General features: G+C 53.8%; 6 protein-coding genes across 9 annotated transcripts; 2 read left to right on the forward strand and 4 right to left on the reverse strand.

Annotated features, from left to right (window-relative positions):
- The first annotated feature begins 3,428 nt into the window (after positions 1–3,428).
- Positions 3,429–7,129, forward strand: PV07_10133. Of its 4 annotated transcripts, none has more exons than XM_016397443.1 (3): positions 3,429–3,840; positions 3,927–4,225; positions 4,440–7,129. In XM_016397443.1, the coding sequence occupies exon 3, from the start codon at positions 4,859–4,861 to the stop codon at positions 6,686–6,688; it is 1,830 nt and encodes a 609-aa protein (XP_016244634.1). In that variant the 5' UTR covers positions 3,429–3,840; positions 3,927–4,225; positions 4,440–4,858; the 3' UTR covers positions 6,689–7,129. The 4 variants fall into 4 exon arrangements, with proteins under 4 accessions (XP_016244634.1, XP_016244635.1, XP_016244632.1 ...); XM_016397444.1 differs by having other exon boundaries at positions 4,068–4,225; XM_016397441.1 differs by having other exon boundaries at positions 4,106–4,225.
- Positions 6,457–9,176, reverse strand: PV07_10134 (uncharacterized protein). The gene is made up of 2 exons (XM_016397445.1): positions 8,892–9,176; positions 6,457–8,826 (listed from the first exon to the last, which is right to left on the reverse strand). Exons 1-2 carry the CDS (start codon positions 9,028–9,030, stop codon positions 7,106–7,108), a joined length of 1,860 nt encoding a protein of 619 aa, XP_016244636.1. The 5' UTR covers positions 9,031–9,176; the 3' UTR covers positions 6,457–7,105.
- Positions 9,177–9,413: 237 nt separating this feature from the next.
- PV07_10135 (T-complex protein 1 subunit epsilon) lies at positions 9,414–11,781 on the reverse strand. The gene is made up of 3 exons (XM_016397446.1): positions 10,000–11,781; positions 9,872–9,951; positions 9,414–9,817 (listed from the first exon to the last, which is right to left on the reverse strand). Exons 1-3 carry the CDS (start codon positions 11,510–11,512, stop codon positions 9,764–9,766), a joined length of 1,647 nt encoding a protein of 548 aa, XP_016244637.1. The 5' UTR covers positions 11,513–11,781; the 3' UTR covers positions 9,414–9,763.
- A 395-nt stretch (positions 11,782–12,176) lies between these two features.
- Positions 12,177–13,875, reverse strand: PV07_10136 (uncharacterized protein; the record flags this gene model as incomplete). Its single annotated transcript, XM_016397447.1, has 4 exons — positions 12,177–12,308; positions 12,368–13,342; positions 13,404–13,600; positions 13,656–13,875. The coding sequence occupies 4 exons, from the start codon at positions 13,873–13,875 to the stop codon at positions 12,189–12,191; spliced, it is 1,512 nt and encodes a 503-aa protein (XP_016244638.1). The 3' UTR covers positions 12,177–12,188.
- Positions 13,876–16,860: 2,985 nt separating this feature from the next.
- PV07_10137 (uncharacterized protein) lies at positions 16,861–18,844 on the forward strand. The gene is made up of 4 exons (XM_016397448.1): positions 16,861–17,016; positions 17,112–17,505; positions 17,582–17,974; positions 18,031–18,844. The coding sequence occupies exons 1-4, from the start codon at positions 17,001–17,003 to the stop codon at positions 18,038–18,040; spliced, it is 813 nt and encodes a 270-aa protein (XP_016244639.1). The 5' UTR covers positions 16,861–17,000; the 3' UTR covers positions 18,041–18,844.
- On the reverse strand, positions 18,571–22,243 carry PV07_10138 (uncharacterized protein). The gene has a single exon (XM_016397449.1). The coding sequence runs from the start codon at positions 22,155–22,157 to the stop codon at positions 19,131–19,133; it is 3,027 nt and encodes a 1,008-aa protein (XP_016244640.1). The 5' UTR covers positions 22,158–22,243; the 3' UTR covers positions 18,571–19,130.
- Positions 22,244–22,351: the final 108 nt, after the last annotated feature.

Genomic DNA, 22,351 nt, shown 5'->3' on the forward strand with positions numbered 1-22,351 from the left:
CCTATGGTTTAGTCGTGGTGTCCGCGGGCAGGTGATGAAAAAGCTAGGGGCTTGAGGTGTCTGTATGATCTCCCTATGCAGATAGGTCTGTCACAGACATCCGAGTTGTGCACATCCCGCACCATGTCTATGCAATCTTGTGAACGTTCGAGGATGCCGGGGGGCACAAGTTCCAAGATGCTTCTGGAAATTCCGAGTGGGAGTGCCGAGTACAGGTGGGACAAAGGGCTGGCGAGGACAACCCAATATGTTTCATCTGGGCAATTTCCCGCCGGCGCCGACTTGTTAAGGCTGTGACTGCGTGAAAAGGGAAGGTAGTTAGGTTTGGCCAACATGCGATTTGAGCCCAAGCAAGCCACCGGCGCCTCTGATTCAACGGTTCCAACGGTCAAGGATTGCCACCTCCACACCCCCAAGAGAAATCCTCCGAGGCCGATGAGGCATCGGCCACGAATGACTCTGATGCAGCCATTACACGATTTACCACTGCGTGGCTGATACTGCCTGCCCCATCTTTATCGGTGGTGATTGTGGTTGACTGGACTGCCTGTTTTGGCAGTTAAATGGGAAAGAGGGCGCCAAAGACACCGAGGTCCCCTTAGAGCCAACACTAATGTGGACTGCTACCTCAAGCGTAATTGAAATATGCGCCATGTGGGAGGTCCGAGGACCATGTATCTGGTTCATGTGGGACCTCCATCGGCGGCATATCGTGAGGGATTGAGGACCCCTTGCTAGCAGGTGAGAATTGCTGTGTGTCCCACCAACCCTCTGCATGAAGCAGGGACAGGGAACAGGCCTGCGACGAAAATGATGATGAGACACCAATCTGGGAAAGGCGTGTCGGTGTCTTTCTTCAAGCACCAGCAAGCGAAAAGACCGTCGAACAGGGAGCGGAATTGCAAAGCCTACGCCAAACGCTTGAAGCACAGAAGTCGTGAACAATGTCTGCGAAACAAAAGTTTGGAACATCAACTATTTGGATCTGAACTGGAGCAAGGCTGAGAAAAGCAAACCCCAAACATGTGGGAAGGTACAGCTTTTCCTTGTGAAAGCCTCGGGCTTTCTGGGGGTATATCGCCATTGCAATCCCATGGTTGCAAGGTCTGTGATACATGGCGACGAGAAGCGTGAAGAGAGCTCGCTTTCTCCTGCAGGGTCAACACATTCCCGCTGTTAGTTCCCGCCTCAGCTTGCAAGTCGAGGGTCCTGGATACAGATGCAAGTTCGCCGGGGCATGCCGTGCAGCTACCAATGGTACAGACAACGGGCGAGATCTTATTTCTCGGCGCCAGCTCCTGCGGTCTCGAAGTCAAAGCACATGAGAGTACTATGCCACTGTCCTTCGGGGGTTTAGACCCGGCAACAATGGACCTGCAATGTCAATGAGTGACATAGATGTTTTTGGAACTTATAGCATGGGAAAACATCAGGCGTCCCTGTAACACCGCCGACCAGGTTTGTGAGAGCTCGAAGCCCCCATTCCGAGTAACAAAGTTGTGAGCCGGCAAGTCAGGAACTTGCTCAATTCTATGGAGTGTATTCTTGGTCTCGGGCCCGAGTGATGTCGGTGCGAGCACACAAATCAAGCGGTCAGTGATGTCGCAAGATCTTGCCTATCAAGAACGACGGTGCCAATGACGAATCAGCCGACCTGTCCGAAGGATCGAGCCGCGGTTCCCTAAGGCGCGGATAGCTGGAGTTGATGAAGATCGTCGGGATGTATCCACAAGAACTCGTTTCTTGGGATGCAAGTTGAACGAGTACGTACCTGCTCTTCATGCAACCAGACATTTATGGGCATGGGAGAGCAGACTATGCACCTTGTCAGGGGACCAAACTGTCGAGCATGTTGGCAAAACATCGACATGGCTAGTACGGTGTCCTTGCTAGGGTCGAAACACAAAGGTCCGGTCTCGCAAAAGCTAGCGAATCTATCCCATGATCCGCTAACAGACGGTCAGATAGCTAGAACAACAAGAAGGAAGGAGGAAGGAGAGAATAAAGTGGTGAGAGATAGCGTCGCAATTGATCAGGCTGTGGAGCCTGGAGCCTGGAGCCCTGGAGCGTGGCGAGCTCCTCCCAACAGGAACGGCACCTGCCGTCGCCGCAAGCCACGGGGGTTTCGAAATAAGCGAACCAGGTGGTTTACGAGTAGATGGCTGGACTTCCGAAGGTGCAGGCCCCGGTGATGATCGATCCGCACTAAGGCATCCCGAGGAAATGGGTGTGTGTGCAAGTGTGCGTGCGCGCGCGCGCAAAGCAAAGCAAAGTGTGGTCTAGGGGAGGGCCGAAGGGTGACGCTCCACGTGGGATGTTCTGATAGCGATACTCGTACATCCAGCCAAAGCCTATCGAGCCGGGGTCTGTAATCAGTTAGGACGATGACAGAAGCAGAGGTATGATGTTCCACAGAGATCGGAAAAAGAAAAAGGGGGCGAATGGGGAGGAGGTTCAGAAGGAATGTTGCAGAAAATAACAGGGAATTCAACCAGGTGTCGATGGATTTGTTGGCACTCTTGGGGTGGGAGGTGAGACGGGCAGTAAAGTGGCCAGTTGAGGGCTCGAGGGCTTGACTGATTGTTTGATTGACGGAAGAGATATCAATCTCAGAGTATTGCTTATGCCAGCTGTCAAAGATAGGTAGGTGGTTTGGGGGTTAGTGATTAGAGCAGGCGGCAAAGTTGGTTGCGTTTGGGGTGTCTGGCTAAGGGAGGCGAAGGGGGGGAGGGCGGAGTGGCCATGGCCCTGGAGGCTGCGCAAATAGGTGCTAAACCAATTATTAGCCAGGTAGCACGGTAGGCAGGGCACAGGTATAACCCACCGAGACAGGCCTGTGACTTGATTAGGTCTGGCGAACCAGTAGACGGCAATGAAATGGTCACGTTGGGCCCCGAGTGTCGCTGGGACGTGTACCTGAGGTATCACCAGTGTTGATAAAAATATGTGACAACGGCCTCCGTAATGGGCCAAAACAGGGGATACAAACGTTACCGAATTCTGGTTTTGATACACGGCCCTTACGATACAGAAAGTGATGTGACTCCCCAACGAAGAATTCAACAGAAGTTCAGTGCATGAAAGAGACGATGATCAAGGTGATGGATGAGCACAAGCAGCAGCGAGAGGCCTCTGAACGAGACACAGGGGGGGCAACTGGCTAGGCCACCTACAAGTACACAGGATCGCATTCCCAGCAATGATGTCACTCCCCATCTTTCGAGTCTCTCACTTGAACTTCACTTCTGCCTCACTTGTCGCTCACTTGTCGCTCACTTGTCCCTCGCCTTCAACGCCTCTAGCGAGAACTCTCCAGACTCTGGCATATGGGAGGAGTCATGCATGGTGTGACTCAAACTCCTCTCTTGCCACAGCCATCCGTGACTCGATCACCGTCAATATCCTTCTCTCCCAACAGTAGAAAAAAAGGCGCTCGAATCGTTGTGAGTGTGCCGCTTTGGCATCACTTGATCACTTTCCCTTCGTCCTTGTTCGCTTCGATTTTCCCTTTCATCTCTCATCCCCGATCTACATCTAGATTTGTTCGCACCGGTGCCCATCCCCCATCATCCATCATCCATCACCCTTCAATCCACCGCCCTTGATCAGATTCGGAAGTGCATCGTCCGCCTCCTGTGCCCCCAATCCAAGACTCTCTCCCTCCTCGCATAACCGGACCAGGACGTGGTCTGTTGGTCTGCCGACCACCTCCGCCAGACCGGGAAGCGATTTCATCATCTGGCCGGCCAAAAACTGAAATCAAGGAACCTTTGTCGATGAATGAACAGCATCGTTTTGCCAACTCATCAATCATCATGTCACTTGACGACGCCAGCCTCAGTAAGCCTGCAGCTCCTTTGTTGCCTTGTCCAGCTTCGCTTTGCCCTGTTGCGCGCGTGGGCTAAAACCCGTGGCCACCGTCCAAGCCGCCCCCATGCCCTTCTCAAGCCATTCCCGAAGGCGCCTCTGCGTCGAATCCCCTTTCTAGCTGGAAGTGATGGGGGGGCCGATGGTTCAGCCGATGAAACACTGCCCATCGGTCATCTGACTGCTGAGTTGTACCCCAGTTGCTGATCGCTTAATGCGTATTGCGCCCAATGTCCAGGCACCAGCCGTGTCAGCACCCAAATTCAGCATCAACCACATCCTCAAATTCCACCGCCAATCACTTCGGCACCGGCTCAATCACAGCCAAGGGTATGTCGGTTTTTCAATACAAACAAAGGTAATCACTCTTCTGTCTTTTACCATGCAATTTTGTCATTGGCCCAGCCATGTAATCAATTCCTCCAATAGCCTAAATTGAAATATGCACGGCATTCTGTCTCCTGCCTGGCCTTAGCTGCAGGAGTGATCACTGGCCATCGCGTATCCTCAATCGTGGGCCTGGACATCATGTCAACGATTTCACGTGATAACGCAGCTAATCACCGTGCTAGGTTGTCGAGCTGGCTCGCAATGCCCCTTCAAACACCTTCAGCCTAAAGACAGAGTCACAAGCACTAGGCCGAAACCTGACCATCAACAGGCCGACGCTGCGCAAGGCCCGTCGGTCGTGCAAGAAAGCCAGTCTCTGTCTCACCGAGCCAGGGCGTTGATCCCCGGCTCAACCCCAAGTCAGAAACCCCAATCCCGATTGCAGCAGCGCGATCCTCGTGAATTCGAGCTTGGTCAAGTGATTAAGAGGTTTTCTCCAGTTCGGAGAGAGACCAGTGACGGCACATCCTTGTCCTTCGCCCTTGCTCCGTCGGACCCGGACTTTCCATTCGAGCTTGAAGGTGGCCTCCGTTGCATCCTGACACTGCCTACCGCCTATCCTCAAAATGGCAGACCGACAATCAGAGTCACAAATGCCGAAATGGCCCGGGGTTTCCAGATCAACGTCGAAAAGGGGTTTGACAGCCTTGTCGAGGCTACCCCGAACAAGACGCTGTTGGCGTTGTTGAACGAGCTGGACAAGAACTTGGAGAGGTTCTTGACATCTGAAAAGGCCCAAACCATCAAGATCATTGCAAATGCCGACAAGATTACCAGGGTTCCTGATCCCGTGCCAGAGGTGGTTCGCCCTGCCTTCTCTCCGACCAGATCCGTGGCACCACGCCCACCAACCTGGACAGCGGAGCAGAGATCCCGCGCCGTAACCAAGAGAGAAGCTGATATTCGCCAACTCGAAGCACGCATGGGACGAATTCCGCATTACTCTAAAAGTTCTGATGGCACGACATTCAACATTCCTGTTCAAATAGCCAAATCAGACAGACTGCCCCTCAGCCTGCAACCGCTCAAGGAAGTCACCCTAATTGTCCCCCGGCTTTATAACCTTGAGCCTTGCACGGTGTTTCTGAAAGGAGTCACAGGGCCGGAAGCTGAAAATGTTCAATGGGCGTTTGAAAGACATGTTCGGAAGAAACTCGACATGACCCTTATGGCACATATCAACTACCTGACGCAGAACATTCATTCAATGGCTTCCGAAACCGCAGAGGGCGCGGCCCCAATAGCTTCACTCGATGTTCCGGCCCCACCAGAGGCTCCTGTGGACGAGACACAAAGCGTTGAGTCGAGAGGGGAAACCGCAGCAGAGTCCAGACAGCTGATCTTGGATGAAGACAGACCGCACGTCAAGATCATCCCTCGACCGCCTGAATGGGACCGACATGATTCCGAGGACGGGTCAGAATCATCGTACGACTCTGGCGAATATTCCGACTCGGAAGATGAGGAACAAGACGACGACGAGGCAGAAACCGAGCAAGGCGGCGCCGCTCTTCCAGTCTCATCGACCTCGACGGAAAGGGGCATCCACATTTCCTTTCCGAATCTGGAACTCCACAACATTGAACTTCTGACCTTAGCGTCCCTATCCATCTCGGTCAAATGCTTGCGCTGTAAATCTCCCCTGGAAATCTCGAACATTAAACCTAGCGGTGACGCAGCTGGCTCGTCGACGTCCAGCGTCCGCACCGAGACCTGCTCGAAGTGCACTACACCGTTCACGGTCTCTTATACACCCAACGCCTTGCACGCCAACACAGTCCGGGCAGGCACGGTCGAAGTCACAGGCTGCACCATCGCCGACCTCCTCCCGTCGGTCTTCCAGCCCACGTGCGCGTCGTGCTCCACGACCTTCCCGGTCCCGCCAGGCATGGTCTCCGTCCGAGGCGACACGCCGATCCAAGTCTGCCGGGCCTGCCACGCCAAGATGACCTTCACGATCCCCGAGGTCAAGTTCCTGCGCGCCTCCTCGGCCTTTGCCTCGGGCGCGCTCCCGGCGCGGCGACCCAAGCGGGAAAACCTGGGCATCTCCGCCGGCACCGCCCTGCCGGACCACGGCACCTGCGCGCACTACCGCCACAGCTACCGCTGGTTCCGCTTCAGCTGCTGCCAGCGCGTCTACCCGTGCGACCGGTGCCACGACGCCGCCGAAGCACACGTCAACGAGCACGCGGATCGCATGGTCTGCGGCTGGTGTTCGCGCGAGCAGCGCTTCCGGAGCGAGGACTGCGGCCTGTGCGGGCGGAGCGTCATCCGCCGACGCAAGGCCGCCGGCGGCTTCTGGGAGGGCGGCAGGGGGACCAGGGAGAAGGGCCTCATGAGCCGCAAGGAGAAGAGGAAGTATAAACGGCCCGGAGGCAGCGTGGTGGGGTCCGCCGCGGCGGCGGCGGCGAAGAAGGATGGTGCGAAGTAGGCAGATAGACCTTCGCACATGCACCAAACAGGCTGTACAGCCCCTTGACATTCCGCATTCTGCGGAAGATGCGACGCGGTCTCAAAATGGGCGGTGTCTACCAGTAGGTCCGAGGTTCCAAGTCCCATCACAGAAGGGATATAACACAACGTACCTTAACAAAGCTCATTTTATACCGTAAGATACGTTGAGAAGGGGTCATTTCCCTATACATGTCCGACTTCCTGGGTGATTTGTTCACGACTCCTGTGCGATTGCAATACCCCTTTTCCGATGGAACGAACTTGCGCCAGAGAGATCTCTACCGCCAGCTGACACGCAGCTTTAACCATCCCCAAATCCCGGAACCCGTGTGTGTCGAAGCACGAGCCTGCCTGAATATATCTACCCTGGGTATAGGGCCTCGTATGGGCGCGTCTACCCTGCACAGATCAGGGACATGAGGTGCAAAGACCCACCGACTCCGTCCTTTTGTTGCTCCAGCAGAGGCGCGTTAGGACGCCCGTCCGCCTTTTCTAGGCCCAGACCACGCGAAGCTACACCGCCATTGTCGTCGCCATCATCATCGTCAACGATGCCAGCCCTGATGGTCGTCCACACCCCGAACGCGCCCTTGTCACAAGCGCGCTCTAGCCAGAGGAAGCTCCGCATGAGGGCTCGCAGGCGGGCGAAGCGCACGACCCCCAACCTCGTAGACCATGTTGACACGAGGTTGAGGAAGAAGGGGCCATCGTCGGTGTTCTTGGACGCCATGGCGCCCAGGACGGCGAGCCACAGGAGGAAAGCCACAGGGGGTGACGGTGCGTTCGTGGGCACTGCGGCATCTGCGTCTGCATCTACTCTCTCTTCTGCCTCGTTCTCGCCGAGCATCGTCGCGTCATCATCTTTCGCCATCGAGGGACAGAAAACATAGTCCTCCAATGCAGTTCTCAACTGCTTGGCCAGAGCCCGCAACGGCTCCGGCCGGGCCACGGGGAAAATGACGCCGTAGCTGAAAACCATGGCTCCAAGGCGACAGAGCTCCTCCTCTGGGCTCTCGTAACGGGGCAGACGCAGGAGCCGGTACTGGATGAGGTTGCGATAGACGTGCGTTTCCCAAGCCACCGACGCGGGCACGAGGTCGGCATCGTCGTCACTGACAGAAACACCCGACTCGGCGGCAACTCTGTCCAGGTCTCGGCAGTACATTCTCATGTCGAGGAGCAGGTCCTTGAAGTCGACGTCGCCGAGGGCCGGAAAGGCCTCGTCGAGTCTCTCCCGGGGCGGACGGATCATTCTGACGTGGTTGTCCAGGACATGCTGGTAGAGACGGCAGAGGGCGAAGTGCGGGCGGCCGAGCGACAAACTAGCCTGGAGGATGTCTGTGGACTGGATTTGCTCCGCGACGCCCGGCGTTGTGATGTGTTGCAGGCCGCCTCGCGCAGCCACCAGGGACTTGGCCGCTCGGATGTGAGACGGCGTCCAACGAAAGTGGGAGAAGTACTGAATCCAGCCCAGCGATCGCAGCGGAGGATCGAAGCCTCCAAAGCAGTCGTCCCCCCGCTCCTGCATGGCGACCCGAGGGTTCGTGTCGCGTATTGTGAGGCCGAGCACGGCAAAGATGACCGAGTCTGAGATTTCGTTCCGCTCGATATGCTCGCGGATGCTCTGGACGGCTCTATTTTGGCACGTGAACATGACCGCATCGTTGTCGACGGCGGTCTGAGGCAGGTGCATGGACATAACCAACGCGGCGGTCCAGACGAATGAGTTGAGCAGCAGGTCATCGACCATACTCAGGTGGAAGAAGGCTGAGGTCAAGGACTCATCGGTCTCGAGGCTGTGGTGCCTGAACGAAGGCCAGAGGGTCGTGAGAGCGTAGTGGTGTACCCTCCGGACCTGGGGATTGGACAGCAGCACTGCGCATCCGGGGACCGGGGAGGTGATTTGCTGGAGCACGGTCTGAGAGCATAGGTCGACCTGAACCCGACCGAGGGGGTTCTCTGGACACGGGGCATCTCGCTTAGAGGCCGTCTCGATGACTTTGCCTTTTTGATGTGCCGTAGGTACAGGCTCTCGAGGCGCAAGCGGGACGGGCTTGTGTGGGCTGCAGGCTGCTGACGCCCTTCTGGCCGCTCGTTCTGCTGCTCTTCTGCGGCCTAGACATGGATTAGCAGGGAGTCGGCAACAGCGTGGTGGTGGTGAGAAGGGGTCTTCAACGCACGATAAGAGCGCTGGTTCAACCGGTTCTGGAGCCTCCTCCTGGCCCTTGCGTCCGACAAGCCGCCCCAGTCCTCTTGCTCCCTCCTTGCTTCTGTGGGCAGCCTCCTTTCGAAGACGATCCGGGACGGTTGGACCACCATTGATTGTCTCTGTCGTCTTCTACGTTGCTTTTGCTCGAGGTGCTGTCATTTTTGCGACAAGATGCTTGCCAGTGCATTGCATACCAGGCCAACACTCAGTCCATGCTGCAAATTGCGCAAAGTACGAGGCCTTTTCAATGCGCTGGCCCAGAAATTGCGGCGAGAGAGGATGTTCCCAGTCCCTTTCTACTTGCCGAGCGGATATGCAGGCTGCTTACCTCTGCAGAGCCAATCAGCATCTGTCGATTTCGCCGCCGCCACCTGCAGCCTTGCGTGATTTCGGCCCTCTGGACTCGTGTCGATCGTGGTCAGACGATCGGGACCTGCCCCTTGCATCGATCGACATAGTCTGTTCGTACGCAGCTAAGGAAGAACAAGAGAACCTGGAAACACTCAAGGCCACAGTCGAGGCGGCACTTACGGCACTTGCGGCACTTTGGAGGCCACGAACGCATAGAAGATCAAGGCTACGTCTCACACTGGGCTCGTCAAACCGCACGGAATGATGCGTCAAGAATACTTAGGAGACGAACTGAACTTTACTCCACCAGGGAGAGGTGAACCCTTTGGAAGGCCAAATAGTCGATAGCAAATTCATGACGTCCGACAGCTTTTCATTTTTCTATCCGATCTGCCGACGGGTATCATTTTGTACATTCTTTCCGATCATGTCTTCATGCAGGACTTTTGCATAAACGCCGTGAGATGCTGACGCACTGCTGATGGAACAAGTCTAGAAGTCATTATCGTCGCTGCCCGCCACAATCACGTTGTTGATCTTCAGGACCTGTGCGATGTTCGTGAGCTACTTGGCGCAGGCCGCCAGGAGGTCCAAACTTACCATTCGACACAGCTGAGTTGCAAGGAGCAACTGCTGCCGTTTTCCAATTAGGGGGTCGATGACAAAATTCGCCCGCATATCTTCCAGAGTCAGTACAGGGCGGAACCCAGCAATGCAGTTTAACATACCATTGTTTCCAGTTCCCATGCAATCAACGCCTAGCCGAGAGTTCTGTTCTTTGATCTGCCGCGACTTCACCTCTGCCAATGTCTCAATCGGACTTAAACCAGAGTTCTCTGCCAGTGCCATCGGGATTGCATCCAGAGCGTCTGCAAACGCTCTCATGGCATACTGTTCCAGGCCTGGTGATTTCGAAGCCGCGTCCTCAACAGCGATAGAACAAGCAATCTCAGCAGCGCCACCGCCATAGACGACTCTGTTGTCTCTGACGAGGTTGCGAACAACACACAGAGCGTCATGGAGAGATCTCTTCGCTTCGTCGATGATCATCTTGTTGCTGCCCCTTACGAACACGGTGACAGCTCGGGTATTGGCGCACTCTTCAATGACCAGCATCTTTTCTCGAGTGGTGCCAAAAGTCATTTCCCGGACCACGCCAGCCTTGCCTAGCTTCTCTCTACTCAGATCCTCGAATCGCGGTACAATGCGACCATTGGTGGCGATCGCTATCAGCTCGATTTCAGGCCCGCCAACCCATCGTACGGCAGGAAGTTTGTTTTGAAGAAGTAGATGGTTTGCCTCATCGTCAAAACCCCATTGACAGATCACAAGATTTGCCCCTGTATCTTTGATCATGTCGATCATCTCCACGAATTTATTCTTTTCGTACTGTTGTAGCTTCCTGAATTCTTCCACGGTAGATATATCGAGCTTATGTTTGGTTTTCGGTTTGGGCGGTTCAAAGGCACATGTCAGGATCGCCAGTTTGGCGTCCCTCACTTCGCTCGGCATCTGCGGGTGGGAAAAGTCTTTGTCGATGATGACTCCTTTGACAAGCAAGGAGTCTTCGATTGAACCGCCTGCTTTGCCGTCGACTTTGATGAGCTCGAAATCGACGTCTTTTCGATCCAGATCGGCGACAGACATGACGGCGTCGACGGCAATCTTCGCGAACTGGTCGTGGGATTTGCTGACGATCTTGCTTCCGAGACTCGTTTTGGCAACTTTGATCAGATTTTCCTGCCTCTCGCGGCTGAAGGCGATTTCATCGCTGATCTTGTCCAGATGTGCCACAGCTACCTCGCAAGCCTGGTCGAAACCGTCCGCGATTCGAATGGGATGGATACCTTTGTCGATGAGGTCTGCGGCCTGATCGAGAAGAGCAGCAGCCAAAACAACGACGCCAGTGGTACCGTCACCAATCTCTTCATCTTGTGATTTGGACAGTTCGACCATAAGTTTGGCGATAGGATGTGTGATTTCCATCTCCGACATGATTGTGCGGCCATCGTTTGATATCTGAATGTCCCCGTCCGGAGATATGAGGATCTTATCGAGACCCCGTGGGCCCAACGAGGTTCTGACAATGTTTGCGATCGTGCGAGCCGCAACAATGTGTTGCTTGACAGCCTCTATGCCATGTGTCCTCTTCTTCTTGCCCTGGTCTCGGACGACAATGAAAGGTCTGCCCGTCTCATCTTTCAGGACTTGTGCCTGAGATAGGTCCAGTTGCATTGCCATAATGAGGGTGTGTCAATCCAACCAACGTCGCCCGCCTCCTAATGTTGGTCGTGATTTCTCTTTTCCTCGAAGGTGGGCGGAAATGTGGTGTGAGTTGGTGCCTGCGGGATGGGTAGAGGTTGGGCACAGACGAGGCGATGCACAAGGTTTTTCGTTCCCAGATGGTTGTTCTCACACACTCTCTCCTGTAAAATCCAACCTCAACGTAGACAGGAACAGTCCAATGTGCGTGCTGGAAGTGATTGCTAACTCGCTGCGGGAACTCGTTCGCGAGCGGTAAAGTGAATATCTCGAAATTTTGGAGACGCTTCTTGTCCCGCTGCTTTTGCCCCCAGCCAAGACGTATTTACCCTTTTCAGAAAAAGTGGAGCTGCCCTACTTCGCCTTTCATCTTCCTGCTTCACCACATTGCCTGCATCGATCCAGTCGAGACGGTGGGTACTGCTTGAAACGGCTCACAGTGTTTGAAGACGATGTGTAGCCGCATTTTAAATTTGCTGAATCAATAAATATGCTCAGACATTACAACTCGGGAAGCTCGAGTGCTCTCGACGATTTCGTATTTCAGCTGACAGTTCCACACTCTACAAGGCTGTGCTTCCCGTGCAACTTCCTCAGCATATATACTTGACTTGAATTCTTTCGAGGAAGAGACCGGTATGGTCACCATCTATTTTCAGCGTTGTTTCCTAGGCCACGCTCTCACAGCGAAATCTTCTTGGACGACCACTGAATTCGATCTCACTTTGATGGGGTTGAAAGGATTGACGACAGTAAAGTCATAATGCCGCAATAGCTATCGTGGGATGAGTCAAATGTCTCCAAAGACAATAGAGAGGAAAAGGTTCCACTGACCTCAAAAACAGCTTTGCTCAACTCCATTAGCGCAATGCTCTTGCCCAGACAGCTCGATCTCCCGGTTCCAAATACCAATTCATTGATTCTCTCATACCCCTTAATCGTTTCGTCGTCGCTCTCGATCCACCGCTCAGGGTGGAAGGTGTCAGCGTCTGGCCCATAGAAATCCTTGCGGTGGCCGACTGCATATGAGGCCACTCCGACTTCAGTTCCCGGTGGGATAAAGACTCCGTTGATGGTTGCACCATCAGGGTATGGTGAGACTCGTCCTGCGAGACCTTGTAACGGCATAAACATCCGGAGGCCTTCTTTGATACAGGCCTGGAGGTAGGGTAAAGCTTGAGCCTGACTGTTGCTGATGACTGGATAGTCGATGTTACCAGCATCCACTGCAGCGGCAATCTCCTCTCGCAGTTTGCTGTACGTTGGAGGGCTGGTCAAGATATACAGGAACGTAGTCCGGAGTGCAGTGGCAGTTGAATCGGCACCTGCCAGGATCTGGAGCAGAGATTCAACCTCACATTCCTGCTGGGAGAGGCCGTGGTTGACGAATGAGCCCAACATATCATCTACCTTCTTTGCATCAGGTCCAAATCGCTCGGCCACCGCCTTGTGGGCGACGCCTACAATGGCCCCGAATCCTATCTTGTCAGTTGGCTTGGGTGCCGCCCCTTGCATAAGTCGGCTGTTGAGAAACGCCAGAATTGTCGGGTGATTTGAACTCATCTCCATGATTGGATAGAATGCGGCGCTCGACTTGTGGTAATCGTAAAGATCTTCGTTCTTGATCAAAAATCCAATCGCCTGGCCGAAAGCGATTTGAGTCAGTATGTCAAGAGTGAAGTAACCTGCTAGCTTTGCAAAGTCCATGGCCTGATTCTTTTCAACGTAGTCTCGACGAATCAAATCTAGTAGTTCTAGTACTCGTGCATCGATATCTGCTTCAAGCCTAGGAACTTCTTTTCCGGTGTACTAAGAAAGAACGTGAGCCCCGTGGTCCATAACAGAAACCCACTGAAAGGGTATCACGTACCCCCGGCATCAACTTCGTCCTGAGATCAGTATGGGCCTTCTCATCTGCCATGGACAGCAGATTATCTCGACGTGGATCGAACTTCATTCCTCTGAACCAGCGACCCTTAGTGAAAGGTGATCTGGGGGCATTCATATGTCTTTGGATCACAGGGTCATCTGTCGCTATGTAGTCGGGGCCGATGCGTACAGGCGAGCCTAGCATTATTCGTGTGAACCAACGTTCTTCTTAATGAATGTGACCATTGCGCACCATATTTCCTGAGCGCGTCTTCAACTGCCAGGTATAGGGTGCCCCTGCAGGTGTAGTAGAACATCCATAGAGGTGAGATAGCGGCAAGCCAAGGACCTTTGATGTGCTGGAGTTTTCGATATTGCATGTAGGTGGTCACGGTCCAATACAGCACGTACAGAACGATGCAGGAGGCGGCGATCAGTGAAAAAGAAAAGCCAAAGATGTCGGATAGAGCCATTGTGGAATCCTTCACATCAATGCTTGCAGTCTTTTGCGCAGCTAGGACTCAGGAACCAACAACACATCAGATATGGCACCCACCAACAGAGGTAACGTAGCGAGGAAGCGGGCGACAATCGGCGGCATAGCTATTATACGAAACAGCTGGGTCGATCCTGCATGGAGTGACCAGCATCGACGGCATCCATGGGACAGCAGTTCAAACCACTACTGCAGGCGGTGCCGACATTTGGAACAGGGCCGAATAGTTCCAAGCCCCATCCGCTTCCACGCCGTCGACTAGAAACAGGGACTTTGTGTAGAAGCTGCGTGCGTGGAGCTCGCCTGCCGATGCAGCTTTGGCGGCGTGGATTTGCACGTCTTCGCCCTAAAGACTCGGCCCGCGTCGCTTGATTTCGACGACTTGGAGGGCATGCTTCTCCAATCCATGTATCGTTATCAATGCTAGTATAGGCGAATGTCTAGGCATCAAGGCCTAGCCACTTAGTCTTGCGCGGGGAGCTTCCACGCCGGGGAGGGCGGAATGCCCCAGCGATAGAGCTGACTGGCAAACCTACGAGTGAGTTCATCCAAGTGATCGTGACGTACTTCCGGCAGTAGTTTGATTGATATCATAGCGATAGATGACTGAATAACGCCAGCACCCCGTTTTGACGGTAAACAGAAGCTGTGTGCGATGTTTGCAAGGGTTCTGCCACGAGGGGCTGCAAGCCTATCTGGACCGACACGCTAGACCATGTGGCTGTCCAAGGTTGTTGTTCTGGAGGGCGTGTATACGAGAACTTCCTCTCCCGGTTGGTCCGACCAGCGGATGCATCCCTTCGTGCTGACAGGAATCATTCTTGCTCTCCACGATGCATGACATAGGGCCCAGGCTCTTCGTTCCGGGCTCTCCTTGCTTTGCGGATACTTGAACAGGGAAATCGATCTCCAGCCGTTCAACTCTGCTTGGGACATTTCATCATTGCGGACAGTATAAGCAAGTAAGACGTTTCTGAACCTGGTCCGCTTTCGTCTGAGCTCTGTCGTCCCTTTATCTCTCAGATTGGACTTGCTTGCGACCTAGAGTGTATGGAAACCAAGCCATCGACTCGGAGTAACCGCGCGAGATCGCGACCATGGCAGAAGAGGAGGAAGTAGGCGACATCGAAGTGCGCGAGGATATGTCGGTATGCATCCCAAGCGCTTGAAATACGTCCTTGGTGGTAATCACTCATCCATTGCAAAGACGCTGAACGACAACGACTCTGGGTATTATGATGACGATGCGTGGGTTTGGAACAATCCGGCCAAAGATCTCCTTCTGACCACGGTAACAGTGAGTCGTCAACGAGGTCTGTAGCTTCAAGTATTTATGATTATGAGCGATCTCATGGACGGACATATCATGCGGTAAGCTTTTATGCACACTTTTCCATCATACCAAGGCTCAAACTAACGTAAGACAGTACCATGCCGGCAGTAAGTCTGATGGTCTTCTTATGACCCATTGCTGACTATATCAGAATATATTCTTCCAAACGATGAAGTACTGATATCTTGACCCTCACCATATTTATGTTGCATGCTGACTTGCTCCCCAGGCCGAGCAGGACAGGTGATGCTCGATATACTCCAAGGGCGAAACCGCCAAAATGGCTAACCCAGGCAGGATCGATGTCATGTATCATGCTGTGCGCCTTTCGGTTGGAAACAGACTCTTCTTTGCCCCAGTGAATCCAACTTCCGTCCTCGACGTCGGTACTGGCACAGGGCTCTGGGCGATCGATTTTGCAGACGCACACCCGGAAGCCGAAGTCATTGGAACTGACCTCAGTCCCATTCAACCAGACTACGTGCCCCCGAACTGCCGGTTCGAGATTGCAGACGCAGACGAGGAGTGGACGTTTCGCCAACAGTTCGACCTCGTCCATTCTCGTGTCATGAACGACACGTCCTTGAAGGACTGGCCTCATTTTTACCGGGAAGCGTTCAACGTCCTCAAACCGGGTGGCTGGGTCGAGTCTCAAGAGTTCAGTTACAAGCGGTACTCAGACGACGGTTCTCTGCCGGCAGATTCCCGTATCACTCACTGGGAAAACCTGTGGACGGAGGGAATTAGCAGGATCGGCCTCAAAGGCCACTGTGATCCTGACCTCGTGATGCAGCAGATGCGTGACGCAGGGTTCACGAATATCACAAGGATGAATTTCAAGTTGCCCATCGGGCCATGGGCCAAGGACGCGGCGTTGAGGGACGCCGGCCTGTATGGATATGTGAATTTAATGGACGGTTTCTACGGGTTGAGCGTCAAGGTTTTTACGCAATTTTTGGGCTGGACCGTCGAGGAGTTGGAAATCTTGCTTACCGAGTGTAGGCAGGAGTTGAGGCGCAAGGATATCCATGGCTACTGGCCCATGTGAGTTTGCATTCTACCATTCTACCGTCCTCGAGTCCTACTCACAGACGGCCTCAACGCAGCTGGATCATGTACGGCCAAAAACCTCTCCACCCTTGACGGGTGCCCGAAGGAACTACCCTCCTCGGAACATTGTGATCCTCGAATAATCAGGGGATCTGCGATCTCTCGGTTTCGATACAGCGCCGGCGTCAGCATTGTGCGGAGAGCTTCGGCGGGAGTAGACCCAGTATATACCAAAGGATATTCGGCAACGGAAGGGGAATGCATTTAAATCTAGTCACCCCAATGACGCAGAAATGACGACTAGGAAGCTCGGATACATGAATTGGCATCCCAGTTGCCTTGACTTCAATCAATGGTTTATTTCTGCCCCAGCATTGGAAGCCGTAGATTGGCATATCTGAATCGACTCCAGAAGTCCAAGTGAGAGGGAGCGAGGGAGCAAACTAGTTAATGCTAAAGGTAAAGGCGGCATGTTTAACTGACCAAGACAGACGCTAGCGTTGTTTTAAAGCAGCAGGCTGGGGTTGGATCCACATGAAGTCCAAGACGGCTCCGAGTCGCTTTCTCCGCGTCGCGAATCTTGTCGCATCTCGTTGTGAGCAGCCTACAGAGGGCGGCGCCTCTGTCTATCACAGCTTCACCGTGTCGCAAGCTTTCAAGTACGACAGGCGTCATTCGGCTTTGCTCTGTATCCGCTCTAGCATCGCCCCCCGCCCAAAATGCCTCATGGTTTTGGTGAGTTATCGTCACCCGCTCCACCTTGGCCTCAGCGTCACCATGCCTGTACGCTTTCGCAGAACAGTCTTGACCAAATACTGAACGTCGCGTAGAAGACATCGATGATGCAGACGCCATCTTCCACGACCCAACGGATGGCGACCTTGAAGCAGAGGAACAAATCAATGGGGAATTGAAAGACCAGGCTGAGGAAAAGAAGGAAGAATCCGACGAAGAGGAGGCGCCAGTGACTTCTAAAGATGCGGGCGATGTTCCGGAGGATGACGTGAAGGACGGTGCAAGAGGAGAAGACGACGCCTCCGAAGATAGCGACAAGGAGGAGGAGGAGGATGAGGAGAAGGAGGAGGAAGAGGAAGAAGGCTCCGAGTACAGCGTCGAAGCTATTCGAGCTCACAAATTCCTTAAAGGCGAGGTTTACTACTTGATCAAATGGCAAGGCTACGGTGAACATGACAATACGTGGGAACCTGAAGATAACTTGTTACCGTAAGTCTGACCACTGCCGCAATGTCGCATCAGCGTCGCCGTCGCAAATCCAGCTAACACGACATGCCTTCTCCAGACATGCTCGCCAGACCCTCGCGAAGTACCACAAGAATCTGGGTGGACCGCCGGTTCCGCCCGTGAAAAGGACAAAGTCAAAGCAGAGGTTGCGTGGACAAGCCTCGTCCGAAGACCTCCCGGCCACGAAGCGTCGGCGGCGCAACAACGGTGACGTCTCAGAGAGCCCCGGGGACAACCCCCCTGAAGAGACCGTTGGCACGTGGCTTCCTAGCAGAGAAGACTGGGAGAGTCTGGTGGTCAAGGTCGAGATGGTGGAGCGAGATGACGCCGGCCAACTACTCGCCTATATCAGGTTCAAGAATGGCAAACGGTCCAAAGTCGGCATGGATATGGTCTACAGACACTGCCCCAGACCGATGCTCAGGTTCTACGAAGAGCATCTGAAGTTCAAGTAAGACAGGGACATATCAAAGGGTTTGACCGCAGAAAATACTGACGCTCAGCCAGTGGACCCTAATGAACCACCCTCTCTGCACTGTATATTAACCTCCCCCACCTTTTCCACTCGGCAGATCAGGGCGAACCCGCCCAAAGGTTAATATTGTTTTGGGGACATGATGGGAGATTTGATGATTCTTTGCTGTACGGCGCTGGAAACAAGGACGGGAACGAGGCTATGGGGTTTGGGACCGTGGACAACCGCCAACGGGGTTTGCGGTGGATGTTGGGGGATTTCCCGACATGACAAAGAACGAAGAAGAGCACAATCTGCCGACTCCTCTCTCGAGGCCGCGGAGTTGCCAGTGGAGCTCAGCAAAGCTTTTAAAAGTTGATGGAAGCGAGAACCGGTAAAGCAGAGAAAGAGTCGGGCTTTTTTCTGTGGTGTGGTGCAAGCCTGGGGTGACGGACTTTGATGGAATGGAATATGCCACTTGCGGCGCACGGTTCGGCGCTTTCCGAATCGAGGAATGTATGAAGAACAGACAAGGTTGATGACGACTTGGTTCGAGTTCAAGAGGGAGAAGGAGGCACGCAAGGAAACAAGCAGGGAGGCAAGCTTTGGATGACCAGCCGAGCTACGGCGGGAATGGCTACTCTTCGTCTGGGTTTGCGCAGCCCGGCACCGCAACAATTTCAGCGCCAACTACATTGTTTCTTGTTTCATTGCGGAATTGAGCTCAGTAAGGGTGGACGAGGCTGGCAAGCACTGAGCTGGAAGCAATGAAAAGGCAAAGTCTTCGCAAAGCGACCTTGGAACCGATCAGGATACCACCGGCCAAAGCATGAACACTGGGTTCCTGCAGAGATCCTGTCGTGATAGCTGTTTCTTCTCTTTTTCTTTCCTTTCGCTTCTCTTCCTGTTTGACTTCTCGCTTGATACCAGCCAATTGATAGCCTTGCTCTGCTCTGCTCTGCTGTCTCTGGCCCGTTCGAGGATATCGCGGCTTGTGCATCTCAACATGTCACAATATGCGGTGCGCAGGCAACAGCTAGGCCGCCGTCTGACCGTCCTGATCTACAAGGTCGTGTCTCATCTGCTTCGGCAGGTCCAAGTTCCCATTGCGACAGAGGTTGCTGAGTGCTGTTGATCCTCACAAATCCTCCCGTCAGTCCTCCACAAACTCCGCTAAAAACACGAAGCGAGTATCACATATGTCACGTCCGTGTTTCCTCAACACCTTGGTCATGTCGCTTTCGTCCGGACTTAGGAGGAGAGAGTCATCCGTCTCGGTCCACACGCCGCGCATAGTCTGTGGAAGAAGACTCTCCATATCCAAGTCAGCTTCTGGTAGAACAGTAGACCTTCCGACGCCGCTAACTCGGTTCTGTCTTTGCTGCTCATTCATTATACGACGACGGTTCGCCAGCATGATATCCACGACCTCGTTTGCAAGTCCGAAATCGAAGCTGGTAGACTCGACGGCCTTAAACAGCACAGGCTCCAGGTTCGGGACATGTGGGTGCAAGCTCCGCTGAAGAGCAATCCATTCGTCCGTTTCGTGGCCGTCAGGCTCTGGTGAAGAACCTTCTCTGGTTTGCACCTGCTCTGTCTGCTCCTCAACTTGTTTTTCTTTACCCTTGGCATTTTCCGTGGGACCTGACATATCTCTCGAGGCCGGTGACGATCCCAAGGTCGGAACATGAGGAGGTAAGAGCAGAGGAGGTTCAGAGAAGCTGTGGTCTTCCGTCATGATCTCAAGTTTCGGGGGATCCCGACGGTGCCCGGATTCAGTTATTTCTCTGCCCCTCGTGACATTCGTGTCATTCTCCATGAGATTCCCATGTTGACGCATCGCAGATGGGCCGAAGCCAACTACATCGAACCTGCCCAGTGGCTGCGGGAGTTCGAGAGCCCTATCAAGCCTGTCTTCGATGTCTTGAAACAGTGCCGCCGTGGTCCTCCCTTCATTGTAGGCACGAGGCAATTCTTCGGGTCCTGTTTCATATTCCTGGACGGACTCCTGGGCGGTTTCAAACTGTTCAGAAGGCTGGTGGTGATACGATGCAACTGAGCCGCTGTTATCCGCATCCAGAGTCAACTCTGATCCTTCGTTCCATTCGTGCTCCTCATTGCTGTTGTGATGTTCTGAAACAAAGAGTGGCGAGTAAGCAGGATCGGTTCGTACACGCTTTGGTGGGTTAGAGGGGGTGGTAAGATGCGAGAGCTCATCATCCCATTTTAAGTCTGTCGTGGGAAGAGTGCGTGGCGGACCGGGTGCAGTATTCTCAGTGCCGAGTGAATGGTGCTGTTGAATATTTGTGCCCCCCAGCCCATCTTGCGGCTGCTTCCGTTTCCCTCCTGTAGAGAGTGGGAATGCCGCAGCAGCTTTTGGTGATGCGTCTCTCGCGCTCCATGTTGACCATTGTGTTTGCGCATCGCTCTCCTTCGACTGGGCTTCTCCCATCTTTGCTGCCAGATCTTGCGACGGTTCCGTTTGACTTTGACTCTCCGATTGGAGACTGTAGTTCAGGGTCTGACCCTGAATACCGGATTGATTCGATTCCTGCGTAGATTGCGACTGTGAACCTCCTCCAGCACGCCTCTTCCTTGACTCGTTGGGCCCAGGTGGACGACTTGTGGTGGAAGGTTCCGGTTGGAATGGGAGAGGCTTGAGGCGTGGAATTTGAGAGTTGTCTCGGGGAAGAGGCGTTGGAAGGCTGGCGTTGCCTTCTGTGGTCAACAAAGGATCCGGCTGTCTGCCGCCAGCAAGACTAGAGTCTTCGAGAAGGATGACTTGCGTGCCAAAATCGTTCTGGGCATCTGTCACGGGTGGTGGTCTTCCATGTATGCCCGATTGTCCGTTGTCGACACTTTCGCCAATTGACCAAGTTGTCGATGGTCTATGATAGCCGTGTCTCCTCATAAATTTCGCACATTCGTAGCAAATAAGTTTGCCTTCGTTGTCATGTCGCCATTTGACACTTCCAACAGTAAAGCAGTTCGTACATTGGTAAGCTTCTTGGGTGTCAGATGTGACAGATGTTGCTTGATCATCTTCCGGGGCGCTGACCGGTTCAGATGCTTTAACAACTTGTTCGTTGGTTTTCCCAGACAAATAAGGAGCAACTTCTGACAAGGTCAAACTGTTATTTTCACAATAGTCGGGAAGAACTCTTGAGACAAAGAAATGCTTCCACTCTGCAGGGGTGTGGGTACCACGGTGCTGAGCCAGCTCCTCCCATGGAGTGTCGAAGTCATCGAATTCCCAGCCGGCATACGTCTCTGCCATCTCGTAAAGTTCGTGATATTCCTCTTCGGTGAATGCTCCGCGGGACGGAGACTGCGGTTTTGTCGAAAGCTGCGCCTCTTTGCCGACGTCAAACTCACCTGCACGTTTGGATAGCTCAGGAGAAGTTCGCACGGTGCGGCTTCCCTCCCCATGCGGAGCCACAGCGTCTGGCAGCCTGTCTGCATCTCTGCCAACCGCGGCTGTCGTGGACCGATTCGGCGCAGACTCAGGTTTGGCCCGTTCTTCCTCTCCATCGTCGTGTAGTTCTCGACGACGCTTCTTCTTTTGTAGAGGATGAGCTGGTCGCGCGGCAGGCTTATCCACGTGAGAGTTTTCAAGAGCAACAGCCTCACTGACGGGTCTCTTCTGGAATTGGGTATGTTTTATCCATCTATCCCGCCAACTCTGAAACGTATGTCTTGGATTCACCTCTTCCATCTGCTTGTAGATCTCATTTCCTTTCCAGGCTCCTCCGCGGTCAATGAATGGTTTCATCCACTCCCACAGAAACCGATCGTCCTCTGGAGTGAAAGGCGTCCTTCCCGACTTTGGGGCTGTGACAGTACTACCAACAGGTCGCGAGACTCGTGAAGGGGCTCCGACTGCATGGTCGGCGAGATTCTCAAGTTGGCCATTGCGGATCGAGAGCTCGACGTATCTGTACGAGTGGGTTCCTGGCGCATTGTTCTTCCTGAGGTGGTCAACAAGCCTCACATCGGCGTCGGTGTCTCTGTCGACAATGATAGCGCCATTGAGTCGAGCATTCTGGATCATCTGCTGGCGCTGAGGGATGACGTGAGAGAACCATAGCCTTTGCCCCGCGAACAGAGTCGCGCGAGGTTGACTGTCATTGTCATCATTGTGCGTGCGCGGCACACCATGATACACAATGTGGCCTGACATTGACTGCCGGGTGGTGAGGATGAGGGGGTTTACGGCAGGGTTATCGTTGCATCTTGGGGGCGCAGGTGGTGTGCAATTGTTTACGGAGGATGGAAATCAACAACGACAACCTCTCCGCATTTTTGGTCCTGTCCGCGACCTGCCCGCACGAAACCACGTGATGTTCTTGGACCTCTGTCTGGATACCTCGCGAG

This window comes from Cladophialophora immunda, assembly GCF_000835495.1.
Source record: "Cladophialophora immunda strain CBS 83496 unplaced genomic scaffold supercont1.6, whole genome shotgun sequence".
Classification (NCBI taxonomy): Eukaryota; Fungi; Ascomycota; class Eurotiomycetes; order Chaetothyriales; family Herpotrichiellaceae; genus Cladophialophora; species Cladophialophora immunda.